Source organism: Ctenocephalides felis, unplaced genomic scaffold (assembly GCF_003426905.1).
Source record: "Ctenocephalides felis isolate EL2017-DRISC unplaced genomic scaffold, ASM342690v1 CF-g0.4_SCAFFOLD_03571, whole genome shotgun sequence".
NCBI lineage: Eukaryota > Metazoa > Arthropoda > Insecta > Siphonaptera > Pulicidae > Ctenocephalides > Ctenocephalides felis.
The window spans coordinates 48,573,126-48,593,365 of NW_020539725.1; the positions used below are offsets into that span (position 1 = coordinate 48,573,126).

A 20,240-nucleotide genomic window follows, 5' to 3' on the forward strand; every position below is an offset into this window, starting at 1 on the left:
GAAAAACCCGTCTGATTCCGGCCCGGAAAAAATATTTCGACCGACCCTGAGAAACAAAAACGGGCCCGGATAAATTTCTATATAGAGAATGGTGTAGCACTATTTTATTTAGTGGATTGTATATATATATATATATATATAATATGAAATGTGTATGTTTTCTCCATATAATCCGACTCGCTATTAATTTTATCTTTTCTAGAAGTTGCAACATTCTTGCAAACATACATAAGAACTGTTTAGATCTATAAAATATAAATGATAAAATTTGCTGTATTCATAATAATCTATTTAAAGTATATTTCAATTAAGGGGGTTGTTCGTTTTTTTACAAAAAATGCAAGGTATTTGTTTTTGTTTTTCTAGAAATGTATTTATCATAGAGACATGCGGTTTTTTAAAACAAAAATCACAAAATCATAGAATATTACGAAATTATCTTCTTTTTTTTCGCCGTCATTTTTTAACCAGGGGGCGCCAAAGTCGGTCTTGCAAAATCGATCTCTCTTGCGGTGCCACAGATAAATCCGTTGCGCATTTTAAAAAAAAGTGTTAAAAAAGGCCTTGTTATTGGGGCGAAAAGCTTCGCAAAAAAATTTTTGCGTTATGTTATCAAGTTGTTTGAGGTAGGGGGGACTAGGTATTGCAGTGGCGAACAAATTAAAAAAAATGCAAGTCGATCCGACTTGTAGTTTTTTTTTAATTTGTGGCACCGCATTGAAAAAGGTCATTTTGAGAAAAACGTATTTAAAGTTTTTAATATAATGAACGAAATACACCATTTAATTTAATGTACTAAATACACCATGGTGTTCAAAGATGTCATCATTATAAAGGTCATGTGCATGAGGTATTATAATAAAAAAGAGAGCAGGTGGCATACAATAGCTCGCGGAGCGATGAAAAAAAAGGTTTCAGAGGATCATACAATAGAGATATATATATCTATAACTTCGTCAAAAAAATAGATATTGAGATGATTTTTTTTTTAATTATTCTAAGGTTTTTAGCTTTCATAATATCTAAAAATCTCCAAATCGAAAAAAGATAAATAAAAACCGAACAACCCCCTTGATCATTGATCAATTTTTATTGATTATTTTTACTCCTCGAGTGTTTAATAAGGGTACGGGAAGTTCCACCAATTTGCCAGGCTATGCCCTGCTTTGGAGGCTTTAAAAAATCGCTTTTTTCGAGGAATTTTTAGAGAAGGAAATAAATATTTAATTGAAACGAAACTTTCAGGTTTTATTGTTATATATTTCAACATTCTTCTCAATTTTTTTCATTGAAATATATGTCATAATATGCCCGGTACAAGCATTTTGCCGATGCGCCACGAGCGTGCCGGCGGGAAAGATGCAGGTCACAATTTTCATCCAAAACAAATATATATTTTCAATAGTATAGATTTTAGTTAAACCTAAAAAATCCAGAAAAAATGAGAAATACACCAATTTTTCACAACTTTAGATTTTAAAAAAATAATGTTTTTTGATACGAAATTTCACTTTAGATTGTTTATAAAGTGGGTTAATTATAATTATTTAAGTTTGTTTAGAAATAGAATTTAATCCTGAATACAATGATTTTTGTCTCATGTCGATAGGACGCTTAGTTTTTTCCCTATCTTTCCCGCCAATTAGGAAGTATCGAAAAAATTAAAAACCGAGAAATCGCTCGTCGAAGTTTTTGTATACATGTTTGTATACGTGCTTGACGCTTGCTCACTATTTCTTCTGTAAATCCGAAAATAATTTGAATTTATTTTTGAAATTTTAGGCATATAATTTTGGCTAGTTTTGGAAGACATTTTTGCAAAAAAATATCGATTTTTTAAACCTCTAAAGCAAGCGCTCCCCTTAAGGCACAAAGCCATCCACCATCAAATTTTATTGAGTATATCTATTATATATATGTACATTTTCAGATGCACTATGGGATCCTCCTCGGATATATCCAGTAGAGGAAGAATTAACTTTAGAACCAGATGAAGATTTAACATTGCATTGCGAGGGCAATAAACCTGTACAATGGATAATTCCTTCTTTGCCTAGTCATGTAAGTTTTACAGGAATATATACTGACAATGCTTTTGAAAATACTTTGATGAAAATTTAAATTTTTGCTCACACGCGTATACCTGTTTTTTCAATTTTGGTCTTAAACGATTCAGATTGACGTGCAATGCAAAAATCTCTATTTAGATAACTTATTATTCACCAATCAATTAACAACTATATCTTACATTAGACGACAATATTTGTATTCTTGTTACACACGTTATTTTGCATTAACGTTTTCCTGATCAAAACTTTTCTATACCATTGTAGGTCACTCGTGAAGAAACCAGCACAATAAATATGAAGTCCACAAATTCCACTCCGGACAAAGACTATCCTTATGGAATCGAATTAAATATAATAAGAGTCTCACACACCGATGTTGGGTTTTACATATGTATCTTCAACGATTCATATCCTTTGTATAATGAGGGAGCAGCTGATGAATTAATAGAAATCGGAGCAGCTTCTTCAATTTATATTTATGTCAAAGGTAATTTGCTTGAAAAATATATAAGCATGTTTAATTTTTTTTTTTGTAATTGTTTGAACAGCAATCAGAACTCCTATATGATTTATTAACTGTTGGTTAAGGCTTATGACTACTTATTTCATGAGAGGCAATCCCTCGATTTACCATAATCTTATGTGTGGATTTATTATATATTATCTCTTACGTCTAATAGTTAACATGTGATTGGATGTTGCAGTTATGTCCACGAAGGACGATTTCCACTTGGAATTATATTGTGATCTATAACCCCAAGTGGAAATTTGACATCAAAGCTGCCTGATGTCAGGCTACGGCGGTAGCGGGAATCGAACCAGCGAACCTGGGACTAGTTGCTGCTAGCCCACGCTCTAATCGAAATCAAACTATTTTATTTATCTATTTACATAATATAGATAATTCAAATCAGGGCGGGATTTTTTTAGCCAGGATTTGATAAACCAGATTAGCTCTATCATAGAAATATATTTGAATTTAAAAATATTTTGTGTGCGCCTTGGTGTAGGTCCTTAGCCCTGGGCTAGCACATACTAGTCCCAGGTTTAATCTCAAACTAGGTCAAGCTCGTTATCAGACAGCATGATCAAATTTCCACTTGAACTTACAGATCTCATATATAATCTCGGGTGAAAATCACCTCTTGCGGGCATAGCTACTATATCACAATTAGTAAGGCAATGCTTTCTTTTATATCCTGTATCAACTAATTTAAATTTCTTATGATCTCATATTTCTTATGAGTTATGGTTTTTTAGAGTTCGTATCATTAAATTAAAAAAAAAACTATATTTCTAAAATTCAATAATAATGGCAAATTTTCCAATTGTTGATATTTTTTAAATGTCTGCGCAATGTAATTTTATTGATCGTGTCTATTTAATTTCAGACACAGAACATTTGTATGTGCCATTAGATTACGTCATATCAGCTAATCAACTGGACGAAGTTACAATCCCCTGCAGACCTAGCTTTCTTGATGTAGAAGTAACGCTCTATAAAGATGAGGAGAAGGTTAGTTATTCGATCATATAATCAATATATATATATATATATATATATATATATAAAACAATGTAAATATAATGTAAAAAATAAAGCACTTCAATGTCTCATCACTCTCATCCTTAACGTTGAAATTCAATTAAAAGTTATGTGTTTCCTTACACCTCTCGTTCATTATTTATCGTTTTTAATTCAATATTCATACATTAGGTTCTACATTTTGTTTTTGCGATGTATATCAATAGACTAATACTATATCATATTTACTGTGGTTAAATATATTCAAGATTACTTTCAGTTTAAATTATTTTTTACACTATTTATATTTATATTATTCGGTTATGGGCAAAATGGGTCATGACAATATTTATTACTAATAACGATTTTGCAATTTCTGCATGCATTGCATATGATTTTCAAAATCTTGGTGTATTACTATAATGATATGTGTTGTTTTCTGGGCATATACATACTCACTGAGTTCTTAGTATACAACTGTACTTTAATTTTATGGCAAATATGCACATTCAGAAATTATTTATATGACGCTGTAATCTTATTTAAATGTTCTTTCCTTTTTTGTGCTAACATTTGTGTTTTGGCTGTGAAAACCAGGTGCACATGAAAATACATAATTATCATTTTATCCGTAGAAACAATATTAAATTTCAACGTGCTGCAATAAAATTTATACTGGAATTATCAATCTTTTCAAGTATGAAATTTTATACTATTTTACATGGATTTGATATGTATTGTGTTTATTTAACTAATGTTTACTTATAAATTAATTGAATTATTAAATATAAAACACAAAAAATTTAAATCTTTAACTTGGAGATACATATTAACTTACTAGTAAACAATATCGTTTAATATTGTTTATGAGTATTATAAATAGCAATCAAAATAATACAATTTTATATGCTATCATGATAAAATTAAAGTAGATCTAATAATTTAAGAAAAAAATGTATAAATTAGACTTAAGTGGGCGACGTTTTAAAAGGCTACCGATTATTTTATTTCTATATTTGGTTTAGTGGTCTTAATGACTTATTTGGATCTTCAATTCTTGATCTATGAGTATTGCCGATTTCAAAATATTTCCAAATTGAAAAGCTATTTGATGTAACTCGATAAGGATAGCATTTACCAGTTTTGCCTGAATTAAGAGAAAAGTGCAAAACTTTTCGTTCACGTTTTGATCAAAAATCTTATTCAAAATCGACAAATCGATTTTAAAAATTCAAGAGCTTCTGAGGAATAGTTTTTGGCGAAGATCGTCAGAGCCATTCAAATACACCAGCTCTCAACTTTTCGGCAGTTAGTTCCGAGTAAGGGAGCAAGGCTTCACTTTCTTTGTCAAGAACCTTTACAATTTGTTTCATAATTCTAAGTTTAAAATGAAGTGGCGGGAAACTTATAGGACCTCGGTTTTTGTACCTACCCTACCGTCAACTCCTCACATTCTTTTTGAGACCAATTACGCTACTTGTATCGACTATTCCCTTACCTTGATTGCGCAATTGCATTTTAAAGTAGTTGTGAAAAGCTGTCTTTACTCGATATATTTTTTGTGGATTATGCGCACAAAGTCTCTGAACCAAAGCTATAACGAAAATAGCATATAAAACTCTTTGCTTTTTGTTAAACTGCGATAATCGTAATCGAAGTTACTATTAGGGTAGTTCTCCAATACTCAAAAAACAAGAGCTGTTTCGAATAAACGGAAGGCATATTTTCAATCTGCTTACAATACAGAAAAGCGATTTTAAAAAAGTCTGGAGTAAAAACTAAAAAGTCACTTTTGTACCTCTGTGCAATAAGTATTTTTGTCAATTTAATATCGGCTGAGATGATTTTATGTTTTTTCATGTGTACAGAATTTTTCATGGAATATCTTTTAGATTCACCATTTTCCAATCGAATTTGACATAGGTTTCTTGTTTACTATAGGGATTGAAGTAAATTTCTGTAGCTCTATGATCTTCAACGTGAGTTTTGATCAAAATGCTTTGATGTTGATAGATTGCATACACAGCAATTATGTAGAATTGTCTACAAATTAGACTGAAACTCGATATAATTATCCAGTACTTTTTTATCAACACAAAATCTTAATGCAGCATTCATGTAAAATATATGCAATTCTATTTTCAAATATTTAACAGTATTATGAATTAGAAACTATATCATTTATTTATTTTTTAATCTTTTGAGATCGAAAACAATATTTATTATCATGTGTACCATTTATTTATAAATATAGATGTCAATAACAAATAGCGTGTCATTCAATGCGCGATATGGATTCGTTATTCATGGAGTGGACATCGATGATAGCAGTTCGCCACTTGCATGCAGTTTCCAATGGAACGATTCTCAACAAAACCAAACGATATTCTTGATGGTTAATCGTAGGTGTCACTATCATAGCATTAGCATGAAAAATATCCATCATCATATACATTGGAAAAGCATAAGAAGTATATTCTGATATTTAAACATTCTAAATATTTTGAATCAAGAATCAAAATCGATATTAGTTACATTTTATTTTATTTTTATGTAATGTATTTAATCTTATTCTTATGTTTGTTCCAATTATGCTCTAAGAAGTATATTTAATTTTTATTAACAATCCAAAAAGTATATTTTACATAAATAATAAGTAGCCTTATCTTGCGAACAATTGTAGTGATAAATAAATGAAAAATTCATTTTTACACACAGCATGCTAATGCCATTTTGCTTATCCGGTATGCAACCAATCCAAATCTAATGTTAGTTGAAGTGAATTTCAGATGATCGAAGCAGTTTGTATCCAGATCGCTGAATTATGATATCGGAGCTTCATAAATATAATTTTTGAACTGTTTCAGATCGATGGAACATTTGATCCTAAAACTGGAATTTCCTTTTATGCAAATGATATAACCGACTCCGGAATGTATGAATGCATATTTCGAAACAAGAAAACAGATTATAACGAATCAACAATCATTAACTTGTTCGTGAATTGTGAGTTGAATAAATCTTCGAAATAAATACATTGTATATCTTTTGGGTGTTGGTTGCAATTGCTCTATTCCTAATTTGCTAATCATTTCGAATGATTTATTGTTTTAGTGTAAAATTATGAACTTATATATACATCACCAGCTTCATTGTGTTTTATGTGCTATAGTATGTGTATTTAATTAATCTGTTACTGAAGCATGATTGTAAACAATTTATATTTCAAATTTACGTTGTGGGCTGAAATTATACACATTTCTGGCGTATACAGTGAAGAGCAGAAATAATGTTTCTTATCTCCTAGCACTGACGTTAAGTTTAAACATTTATACATACGCGTATTGAACTTGTGCACACGTATATATATGCAGTCGAACCTCCCATAACTCGTTACTCTGGGAAAACGATTTTCATACTATGCTGAGCTGAAATTGCGAAAGCCCTCAGACGGTTTTTGTTCATAACAGTTCGCATTAGTTCCCTCCGCCCTTCCTAAAAATTACTATTTTGTTACTAACAAACACCAGGGTCGTCAGTAATCGACCGTAGAGCTTTGGATTGTAAGCGTTGATTTTATTTACTACTTAGCTGACCCGACAGACGTTGTCCTGTACCCTAAAAACTTAATTTTTTTTTTAAAAACCTATACTGGTATTTACCGTTTAGTTTAAAATAATCATAAGTGTTTTTACTCTACAGTCTATACAGAAATGTATGTACAATTTCACTTAAATTTCACTTATACAGTAAAAACCAAATCAGCTACATCACAGCATATAACATGTTAAAATTAGTTAATAAACATAGAAATATCGAAATATGTTCATTAACATTGTATATAAATAATATTATACGACATTTTTAGAACAAATTTATTTTTAATATATCAATTAACGGGATATACAATATTCTTTGTCTGACCTGTAGATGTATAAATAACAAAATTGTTTGTACTTCTCGAGTAAGCCACATATAGCTAATAGTATATTAGGCCATGATTGGCGTATAATAAATGAATAAATAAATAAATATGTAAATAAATAAATAAAATAAGTCCACTGCCTGTCCTTGTGACTTGGAGTTTCATATAATAATTTATATGGGTTTTTTAGATAAATATCGAACAGTATGACTTATTGCTCAAACCTAACCGTACTTTGCATTTGAACAATTGAATATTCACACAAATTCCATACTACAGGCTAAACCGTAATAGAAACGAAAACATTCTATTTGGATAAAAGATGCAGAATAAAATTACGAATAAAATGATATATAAATCGTTCAGTGTGTTCATATGATTTTCTCGAGATTTTCCAGTTTTTCTTGAATTTTACTACTGCAACTCGCCTGTAGGCCACACCGTTAGGAATTCGAAGTTGCGATATATGGGAAAAGATCTAAGAATTTTGAGACCTTTCTAACGATGTATAATACTGTATGTTTTCTTTAAAGAAATATCGAATAGTGTGAACTGTGAACTATCGAATTCACATAAATTTCTCCTATACAATCCAAACCGTAAAAGATACGAAAAAACTTTGTTCGGACGAAAGATGAAGATTAAAATTACGAATAAAATGCTATATGAAACGTTAAGTGATTCTACGTTTTAGTTAGAAAACGTTTCTATGTGGAAAAGAAAAGCGGCAGTTTTCCCGGCAATTATTCGATTTTTTCTCGCCGTAAGAACCATCCCTGGACTTCAACGAACATTTTAAAAAAAGAATTTGCCAAATTGGTCCAGGCGTTGTTGAGTTATCCGCTTATATTTATATTTATATTTATATTTATATTTATGCGCCAACACATTTTGCGATTCATTTTAATATATAAGATAGCATACTCAAAATTGATTTCCATAAGTCAATAAAGACTTATGGATCTGTAGAGCGTAATCATGCCTTTTATAAAAATATGTATAAATAAAAAAATTGAACGAATATCGGAATAAAAATTCACGTGAACAAGAATTCTTGTTGACATTGCTCATAACCTTTATAATACATCCTAATTGTTTTTTAAATTATCACCAATAATATACATTCTCTAATAAATTCTGCAAACGCACTGTCCATATTTTCAATGACAAACATAAATCTGTTATTCATCATACATCACACTATGTTGCATTTTAAAATCTGAAGTCCTCGATATACTTTTTAAATATATTCTGTATAGGTATAAATAATAGTAATATAGTCAATTTTTCATCTTATATCATATATTTTTATAGCAGGCTATTGGAACCAGTGGTGCTGTGCTAAAAAAATTTTGTCGGAACGCTAAAATTTAGGAATCGGTTCAAAAACCGGTTTTCATGTTTGTTCCGGTTCCGTTCGAAAAAGAAAGAAACAAAAATCATTATAAAACCTATTTTGTGTACATATATTTATGTTTATTACAATAATAGGAACATTTAATAAATTGTAATTATAATTTATAAAATTCACTTATTAAATCATTTTTTGTATGTAGCGATTTTTAATGTTTTTTTTGCCGGAACGTTTAGGCGCGTTCCGGAACTTATTGGAACCTACCTCACTATTCCTAAATGTAGTTATTTCTAATTTCTACTACCAATTGTAGTTATTTCTAATTTTTACTACTAAATGTAATTATTGCTATATAATTTATTTTGGTTTGGGCTAGCAACTGAACTCTGGGAATTGGCTCTCATTCCAACTCTCGCACTGTATCAACTAACTTTCATGGGCCTATTCTCGGTTATACAACTTACCGTAAGGCCACACTTACTTTGTTCAAAATGTTATTATATATTGGTATTTTCGGTTATATATTTTATGTTATGTGAATAATAATTGCTGACATGTTATAAAAACAAGAGTAGGCTCATTATTGTATCTGTGTACTGACATCTACTCTCCATTAACTATGTTACTATCCACTAACCATATCTGCCTCTAAAGTTTGTTTTCGATATTTTACTATTCTATATAAGGTCATAAGCTCTACTTCTGTTTTCTGAAGTACCCTCCTTATCCGTGTTAGCGTCGTAACATTCCTCAATGTGTAGCCATTTAGTTAAATGCTTAAGATAATTTGCTTTTTACTATCAATTAGAGCCGTAAAAAGTTCAGAAGAACGGATCAAAACAGTCTTTAAATTATTTACCAATTCATTTATAAATTAAATCTACCTAAGCATCTTTAATAATATCAAAAATAAACAAATTTGAAAATTGACTGATTGGATTTGTACGAATTTAATATGCGACACTTGAATTGATTCTTATTATTGAACTCAATAATAATTATAAAAAACATCAAAAATTGAGTCTTCTGTTAAAAACTTGAATCTATACCCAAAATAAATATATGTATATAAAATATTATGATTCCTAGAGCTTTTTTTCAATTTTATGCCTATATATATTTGTAGTGCTCATGAAAATTGACCATCAACGACTATTTCATTTCTTCTGGAAAATGTTAAAAAACTTTTATACTTTTACTAAAATCGCAGTTAGATTCATTGCATTTCCACGTACGCTATTAATCAAGCTATATTATTCACAGCATTTATGTAGTCCTAATAAATGTGTTTGTTGTATATATTTGCTTACATATGTGTGTATAAATATTGTAATTATATTACAATATTAATAATTGAAGATAATCATATAATAATTTACACGTTAAACTCTAGCACGTACAGAATCAGTGGCCAAACCAGTGGTGACCCAAGAAGGGTCCAATTCGGGGCATGCTATAGAAGGAACAAGCCTGGTTCTCCAATGTCGGGTTAACCTCACAGTGCTTGGTGTTTTATTTAAATTAACTTGGACTACTCCCAACATAACAACTGTGAGTACATTATTTTAGTATTCTTGTCCATATGAGTATCATATTTATTACTATTTTTTATTCTTGTAAAAATAAACAGCAATCAGAATAAGCAGTATCCTCCTATGTTACTATGATAAAAACACACGTTCTCACTAATGATAGTCAGTCACTCCACTACTAATGATCTACTAATCAATTTTCCCTAACTTCTTTTTAATCATCTTTTACTTGGAATTTTTAATAGTTGTTCAGCTAGACTAAACTAAAAGCCTCGTTTTTTTTAAATATCCTGTTATTTGAAAAGTAATATTTAATTAACTAAAATTATATTAACAAAACAGTGTTAATATATTTTAGACTGAGAGGACAACACAATCCGAGACTAAACAACATAAAATCAACAATGTTCTTCATGGAGAATCAACTTTGACAGTTTCTAATGTAACTACGTACGATGAAGGCTATTATAAATGCACTGTTTCCGACAACTCTGGGAATATGAATCACGCTGAAAAGTTTGTGAAGTTTCTTTAAAAAACTTATATTGTAACTATTTTTTGTGAATTAGTGGTGTATTGTAGCACTATAGCTTGACGCGAATTGCTGAGACCTCATAGTTTTTGATTGAATATTATGTACACTAATCAGTGAATATATTTTCTCGGGAATCATGGCTAAGATTTTTTCAATTAAGTAAATTCCCTTAGATCAACGTAGATTTTTTGTATAAAATAAATAAAGGGAAAAAGATTGAAAAATATTAAATACAGCAAAACCTATACCTATTCGAAAATTTCAAAATGTATTTTTATGCATAATTTGACCTAATTCTAAAATTTGTTTATTTAATGAGTTTATATATTTATCTTTATAAAACAGTAATTTACAGCAATTTGGCTTAAAGCACAATACCATACATCATTAGTTCTTAATTAACAGTTCACGAATGATAAATGTTAATTATTTCGATACTATCTAATATTATTTATAACTTTAATAAAGTATTTGTCAATTGCGATTAGGGCTATAATGATATCGAACAATTTGCAGCTTCTTCATTCAGTGTTATGATTTTACATTAGTTATAATTTTTTTAAATATGTTTCTATGTGTTTTTAGGTTTATTACAGTATTCAAGCCAAACACGTCATTTATAAATTTGACAGAACCGACTGGAAGGAAACAGATTGAAGCAAAAGTTGGTGATCCATATATCCAGTGGAATATTAAAATTAAGGCTTTTCCTACGCCCAAATTAATATGGTAAATAGTATTTATATATTTATCTATGAAGATATTATTTTATGAGATCAAATGGAAAAAGTATGTGTGTGATATGTATTTGAGCCGATTGCTTATTCATTTTCTATTCATAAATCAGGTATGATCCAAAGGGCCGCGAAATAGAAGCGAGTTGGGGCAAACCAAACACTCATTACCAGATCCGCAATACTCAAACTTCTAGTCTTTTCAAAATAAATAATGCCCAAATTGAAGATGCAGGAACATATCAATTACGAGCCATGACCGTTGATACAGAAGCTTCTATAAATATTACTCTTGTTGTTAAAGGTAAGATTATCTATTATATAAAAATAAGTCGGGTTTTCCTTCCTGACGATATAACTCCAGAACGCACGAACCGATTTCGACGATTTTGCATTCGTTGGAACGGTCTCGGACTCCGTGAGGTTTATAGCAAAGAATATTGAAGAAAGATTTCAACAGAAACGCGGAAAACGCTTTCTTTTTTCACATACAGCGTCATCTACTCATTTGTTTGACAGATACTCATTGTTTTCTGCCCAGTTAATTTCATGTGACAAACCGGCATTGTGTTCACTGTGAAATTTGGCAAAAAATGTAAAAAAAATAAGTTATTCGTTTCCTAATATTTCAATTCGAAACCATCAGATCAATCACGTGTATTGTGCAAATTTTTATTCAATTTCAACAGCAGGAAATTTTTTTCTTCATCTTTTAATCACCAAACGAAATGTTACATAAAGTGAAACCATCTGGTGGTGAAACGGAGTTCGCCCGGTTTGCTAGTTTAATTATAAGATGTATCAACATTTATTATTTATATTATTATTATCCATAATTTTCAGTTCATCCCGAAGTGTATTTTGCCGAAAAGAGTACACATTATTATTTTGTCAATGAAATTGCTACGATTGAATGTTATGTTACCGGATACCCACTGCCTAATGTAAATTGGAAATTTCAATCCTGTCCAAATTATCCTAAATGTGAAAATGAAGCTGTATCCTTACCTGTGAGTAGCAAATTTATTTAATTTCAATTTTCCATATGATTTTATTAACGTGAATTTTTTTCAGAGCGAATGGTATAAAACGACGCATTCATCAGTTTATGTTATGACGAGCGTATTAAGAATAAATGCGACTACGCCCGGTCATTTATACTGTATTGGATCTAATGAACTCGGAACAAGAAACATGTCTGAGAATTTTTTCATCACTGATATACTAAATGGATTTTCCATTTGGCCGGCATCGCCTCATCAACTTATAGTAAGTTTATTTTATTTAAATGCAAATACATTTCATTCGCGAAATTGACAGAATAAAGATTCTGAATGAAATCGTGCAGCGTAACGGCACCGAAAAATATCTCACAAGAAATAGTAAATATTAGGAATAGATTTTCACTTACAGTTAGTCATAATACGAAATCTTCAATATTTGTTCATTGTGGGCTTTTTTAAAAGTTGAAGATTTCGTATATTAAAAAATTCATACTTTCTCTGTTTATATATATTTATCTAATGCATTTGTAGTAAATATCTGATTATAAGAAATCATCACATGTTAACCATTGGCCTTATTATGAATGTAATGAGGCTAGTGTTTAACTTCATATTGGTTATAACTTTTATGAAAACGACTGTGGATCTTTAAATCCTGAGATTTAAAACAATTTGCAATAAATATATATGTCAAAATTTCTTCTACTATATTTTTGATAACGTACAACCATATATTTCAGAAGGAGAGCAGGGTAGATGCAGCGGTAGGGGACAGCTTGACATTAATTTGTGGTGCTAGTATTTTTAATTACACTGATGACTTATCCTGGGTTTATATGCATAATGAGCAGAACTCGTATCTTGAGAATAACGCTGGTAAGTGTTTACTTTAAATAAGTAAACAATATTATTTATAATATAATTTCGAAATAACAATATTGTATCGCGTTTTCATTTTCGATTTGCAATTTTAATCCGTTTTTCCGTTTATATAAATATTTCATCGGTGATCTCGGATTTTTTTATGTATTAGTGTTGTATTCCTAACTTTATACATCGTGCCAAGGAAACGTAACTTCGATATTCATAAATTTTATATATTTTATTTCTATCTTGATTGTGTAATGTGTGAGAGGAATCGTGTACTATAAATAACTTAGATAAGAACTTAAATCTATATCAAATGGCAATAAGAAAAATTATCTATGATATCAGTCAATAATAAATGAATATTTACATATATTTCAAATCTTAATAATGACTTAAAAATTAAAAAAAAATGCTTGCGCCGAAAAAGCTTGCTTGCTAATATTTTTTTTACGATTTGAGGTGACTATAAACTTATTAACTTAACTATGCAAAGTTTTATTAAAATCGTCAATAAAAGATATTTATCAATTAATTATGAAGAAACGACCGGTCTGATCTTTACCAAAATCTAATCAGTATCGAACAGATTTTTTGGCGAAAACGTGGAAGAAAAATTTTGCACGTCGTCGATCGTCGGGCAAAACTAATCAGCGCGAGCTCTCATTATTTTAAACATTATTGTAATATTATTATTTTAATTTGTGTTCTTTTAATTCCAGAAATGTTTACAAGCAGAAACTACACAAAATATTCATACCGAACCTATTTTAATTTTCATTCAATTAAAAAGGAGCATTCAGGAGAATATGGTTGCCGTGCAAACAAAGTCAATTCCGATCTTTTCGATGACGCTTACATATCAGTTAGAGTGAATGGTAATACTATATATTATGTACAAACTATTGCTTAACAAAAATTCAATATGAATAAATTAAATAATACAAATAATGAGATACTAATTAAATGATTTTTGTCAGACCTGGAAGCTCCTTCAATTCATACGACGAATATGAACAATAGTGACATTAATACCAACCTTGGTGTTCCTTTGACTTTATATTGCGAAGCCAGCGGTGTTCCGACTCCAGTCATAAAATGGTATAAGGTAAGTTAGGTTTTTGTATTAATATCTCTGTATGTACAGATTTTTGGCGGTTGTAGATTTTGGCTAAATTTTCATTTGATATAATTAAATAACGCAATCAAATGGTTTATTTGTTTCCAGAATGATGTCAAAATTGAACCTCTTTTCAATGATTCCAAGATCACCATTGAACAAGAAGGATCGCTGTTGCGATTGCGTTACATTGAGTTGCAAGATGAAGGATTATATTCTTGTGTGGCCGAAAATAAAATTCAAGTTGATCGGAGAACTACACGCGTTATATTAGCAAGTGCGTACTACAATAATATGTTGTTTTTTTCTACAATATGTTATTCACTAAATTAGTTCTCTTAATATTTCAGATAAACCTGGTTTGCATTATGCGATTATAACTTCGTTAATTATTGTTGCAATCATATTTATAGTCTGCATTGTATATTTATCTTTGAAAGTAAAGCAAGAAAGGGTAAGTGTTTTACGCGTTCTGTGACACATTTTATGTAACTTGGGACTTTAAAACATTAGTTTTCTATGAGAGGTGGTTTAATTATAATTGAAGGCATCTACTCGCCTTAGTAAAATATTATACGATGCTATTGATTTCATAATATTTTATTTTGTGTTTCTATTAATAATCTTGTAAAACTTATTTAGCTACATCCAACAAGGCCTTACACGCTTTAATTTTTCTTTTCAATTTCAGAATTTGCGTAAAGAATTAGCGCAGATTGGTTTATCACATTTCGAAGATGGAAATATGGAGTCTGTCAATCCTGATTTGACCGTCGATGAACAAGCGGATCTTCTTCCATACGACAGAAAGTGGGAGTTTCCACGTGAAAAGCTCAAATTAGGTATGTATTTATCTATTTATTTGAAATTAACTTGTTAGTTTTCTCATTTGTTTAGTAAGCATGTTTTGTCATTAGAATTGGATTTTACAAATTACGTTCATTATTTCAGGAAAACAATTAGGTTCAGGTGCTTTCGGCGTGGTTGTGAAAGCTGAAGCCCAAGGAATATGCGAAGGCGAAGATAAAACAACAGTTGCAGTTAAGATGGTTAAAAGAACAGCAGATCCAGCATTTATCAGAGCTCTTGCTTCTGAACTTAAAGTTATGGTACATCTTGGAAAACATCTCAATGTCGTTAATTTGCTTGGGGCCTGCACGAAAAACGTCGCCAAACGTAAATATTTTATACAATCATTTCACGTCAATAATTTTTGTGAAATAGTTTATGAATTGACTTGCCATCATGATCTTGTTAAAACCAGTCAATCTGATATTATCATGCAGGTGAATTGCTGGTGATTGTTGAATTCTGCAGGTTCGGTAATGTCCATAATTATCTGCTGCGACATAGGAGTTCTTTTATAGATCAGATTGACCGGAAAACAAACCGCCTGGATCCTACGATAGGTCAAGATTTACTTCAACGTGCTGGCAGTATGAGCAGCAGGTTAGTTTATTATATGTTAAATGTAATTTCTTGTGTTATGCACAACTATTATAATGTTTTTGTATTACGATTTATTTAACAGTTTGTCTTAAGTTTCTGATAAAAATGCTGTTTTTACTAAAATAATTTATTGCATAAATAAATATTTTTTAATTATATGTATAAATACTACACAATTGGACATATATGCATATACTACTTAATCACGAACATAAACATAACTAGAATAAATAAACTACTACTTCATTGATTTTGTGTAACTAGATAATCGGTTAAGCAGTTATAAGTTATATATTTTGAATTAAAATCGCTTTTAAAATCTAATATCGATTAAGTAGTTACAAAAATCTATTGAAAAGTATTAGCGAATATTCTATATACAAATAGCAATATTATTATAAATAATTACAGTACCTTACTTTTTGGTTTTAGTCGTTTATACTTTTGGCTTTCGACTAATATTATTATGAGCTCGTTTTAATGTACATTTTTATTAATATTAGGCACATTTTAATTATTATGATTGATATATGTAAAGTAAAATAAATAACATGTATATTTACATAAATAATCTTGTATCTATAATATCTAACTTGGTGTGGTTAAACAACAAAACAAAATTATAGTAATATATATAATCCTTTTGTATGCTGCCTAACTGCCTAATTTGGTGTGGTTAACCCTCCGTCGGTCGGATATTTTTTCACCTTCGAACGGTCGGAAAGGTCTGGCTGGACCACCATTCATTTTACATGCATTTATATGGGATAAATGAGTTTTTGGTGTCTTATGTATTAACGATTATATAAAACTAGCTGTAAGTGGAATTCTGTCTTGAGGCAATTATGGCATCGTGCCTTAAGGCAAATTGCTGGAACTTCCCGTTGAATAGTGAATGTTTTCAAATAGATTATTATAAATATTGTATCATTGTCTAATATAAAATAATAAAATAAAATCTGAAATATTTTCGATATACAAAAAACTAAAAAAAAAAAAAAAAAAAAAAAAAAAAAAAAAAAAAAAAATGGAACAAATTTTTTTTTTCCAGAATAAATTATTTTGTTAAGACAAGCAGAAAGTTCTTTGAATCATTTAAATCGGACGCTTAGTTCTCTCAAAAACTGCCATTTTTTACATATTTAGCTCCGTATCTTCGAAATGGCTGGGCCTGCCTTTGCCAAAAACTAATAAACACTTCTCCCAATCATTACTAATTGATTGTTTTTTAGATCATTCAAATCGGATACTCCGTTCTCTCAAAAATTCGATTTCTATTTTCTGCACTCTTTGCTCCGTATCTCCGAAACGGCTGGACCTGCCTTTGCCAAAAACTAATCAGCTCTTTTCCTTATCAATAGGAATCGAATGTTTTTTGAACCATTCAAATCGGTTGATCCGTGCGCCCTAAAACGTGACTGGAAATTTGTATCCACACATACATACACACACACACACACACACACACACACACACACACATCCATTTTTTCTGAGGTATGCCAAAACGTTCAGAAACCTTCAAAACGTCGAGAAATGTAAAAATTTTCAATTCCGATTTTCGGCCCATTACAATAACTTACCCTACGGGAAGTTAATAATCAAGAAATATAAAAAAATCGTTGCTTTTTGTTAATTTTTCTGTTTTAAATCAATGAAAAACAATATTTATTCTTTTTCGGCGCCTTTGAAATGAATGCGTGTATTACTCATCCGATTTTCAGTGTTTGTGATTACCAATAAGTTTGGTAGGTTTTCAAGGAACTCTCGTCATGAAAATACTAACATTCATGTTAGAACACATAGCAAAGAATATAAACAACGCAGTTTGAATAGAATATACCATGAAAAAAGACAAAATACTGGTTTACATATATCAAAAAGCGTATATTTCATACAAAATGTATGGGTGGTCTAGACAGACCTTTCCGACCGTTCGAAGTATAAAAAAGTTAATATCCTTATAATTATCCTTCTGTACATTTTTTCGTCCTGATTTTCTCATTGATCGACAGCTAATGAAATTTTAGGAAAAGTCAAGAAATTTCAAGTCGATAGGATTACTAGAAGTATTTTTTTTTTAATTGAAGTCGAAAAAAGTCTGGCCAGACCACGCCGACCGACGGAGGGTTAAACAACAACAAAATATAACATTACGTTCTATATGTAGCAAACATTGGGTTTAAGGATATTCTAAGCAAAGTGTTGTATAAATAGTGCATAATAATATGTGTGTTTTTTAATTAATTAACATTTACTAACATATTTCTGTGACTAATATTACACTGCATGATGATCGGTCGGGTGTTACCGCAAAGAATGAAGCCAACCTATGTTTTTCGTCATCCCAGCTGCGACTTCACAATGTACGGCAGTGCCGGCGGAACAGCAACGGGTGATTCGGACAATAGTGGCTATTTGCCCCCCATCAGTGGGGGACCAAATACCGCTACCACTGCCGTCACTTTATTATCCGTCACGCAAACAGGTAACTTAAAAATACGATATCCATATTAAAATATTATTAAATATTAAATGATAAGTTTTTGATTTTATTTTATTTGAATTGATTATTAACGAAGGATAATAAGAATGAGCAGTGATGCTTTATGTATTCATTATTATTGCTATTATTTTTTTATTGCATTTTATTGAATTATTATTTGTCCTTTTCATATTACTTATGCTATTTTAACTTTCCGTAGGGCAAGTTATAGTAATCGCAAAAAAAATCGGAAATGAAAATTTTTATATATCTTTACGTTTGAAAGGTTTCTGAACATTTTGGCATACTTTAGAAAAAATGGATGTATATGTGTATGCGTGTGTGTGTGTGCGGATACAAATTTTCGTCGACGATTTTGGGAACACCGATCAACCGGTTTGAATAATTCAAAAAACATTCGATTTGTATTGACAAGGAGACGTGCTGATTAGTTTTTGGCGAAGATAGGTCTAGCCGTTCCGAAGATACGGCGCAAAAAGTGCCAAAAATGGTAACTCAGTTTTTAAGAGAACGGAACGTCCAAATTTAATAATTTAGAAAATATTTTACTTGTATTGACAAGATAAAAGACTGATTAAATTTTTGGGAAGGCAGATCCAGGGGTGTTAGACTCTCAATAAAAATAAGTTAAAACTATGCCATTTGACGGTCAAAAATGTTTATTGAACTTATGCACATCGAATTATCAGATATTTTATAGAGATTTTCATAATGTACAACATTTTGTACAAATTTTTTTTGGGTTCAGCAATTTGCTTTAAGGCGATGTCATGCACCCCACTAGTTTATTGTTATTATCATCATCATTATTATTATTAACTTCCCCTATGGTAAGATATAGTATTTGCAAAAAAATCGAAAAAGGCGCCCACGCGCATCGGTATTTCGTTTCTACGCAGCTAACGTATCGCGATTGCTATTAAAAAAGTTCAAAATTTCCAAAATATTAAATCAAATTTTGAAAAATTTCAAAAAACGATTTTTTTTTCAGAGTTCTAAAATAAAAATGAATCTTTTTTTTTAAAAAATAATTTTTGGTACAGGAAGTTCCAGCCTTAAGGCACGATGTCATGCACCACTAGTTATTATTATTATTAACTTCCCGACGGACAATTTTGTTTTCGCCAGAAAATCCGATTTTCTAATTGTTTTCTCGGCGTTTAAGTTATTCTCAATCGTTTGACCCCAAATTTGAAAAGAGTATGCGTGTATGAGTATGTAAGCCAAATTGTAACCTATTTTTAGCGTTTACTCAAAAACGGCTGCACTGATTTTAGGATTTAAAAAGCATCTAATAAAACTGATAAATCAGTAATATTGTTGATTAGTTTTGCAAAGTGCAAAGTTTTGCGTGAACGTTTTTGCAATAAATTTTCAATCAATTTTCAAAATTTAAAAACATATACACAAATATATATCTTGCAGGAGAAGAACCTTTGATGAGTAATGGTAGTGTCCAGCCAGACTGGAGATCGAACTATCGAGGGGATTATCGTGAACAGTGTGTGAAACCAGTATGTACACAAGATCTGTTATGTTGGAGTTTCCAAGTAGCCAGGGGCATGGAATATCTCGCATCCAGAAAGGTATTAACTATGATTTTTTATTATGCATTATCGAT

The 20,240-nt window shown here is 30.4% G+C and overlaps 1 protein-coding gene across 1 annotated transcript in view; it reads left to right on the forward strand.

Annotated features, from left to right (window-relative positions):
• LOC113384875 (vascular endothelial growth factor receptor kdr-like) overlaps nt 1–20,240 on the forward strand; it is a gene marked incomplete in the record, with an annotated part of 110,647 nt that overhangs the window by 83,447 nt on the left and 6,960 nt on the right. The window contains 13 exon segments of the mRNA XM_026622642.1: nt 11,789–11,978; nt 12,518–12,684; nt 12,749–12,943; nt 13,419–13,554; nt 14,268–14,423; nt 14,526–14,653; nt 14,774–14,942; nt 15,016–15,119; nt 15,357–15,507; nt 15,617–15,841; nt 15,952–16,114; nt 18,465–18,601; nt 20,045–20,205. Of these exon segments, the coding sequence (XP_026478427.1) occupies nt 11,789–11,978; nt 12,518–12,684; nt 12,749–12,943; nt 13,419–13,554; nt 14,268–14,423; nt 14,526–14,653; nt 14,774–14,942; nt 15,016–15,119; nt 15,357–15,507; nt 15,617–15,841; nt 15,952–16,114; nt 18,465–18,601; nt 20,045–20,205 (2,082 nt within the window).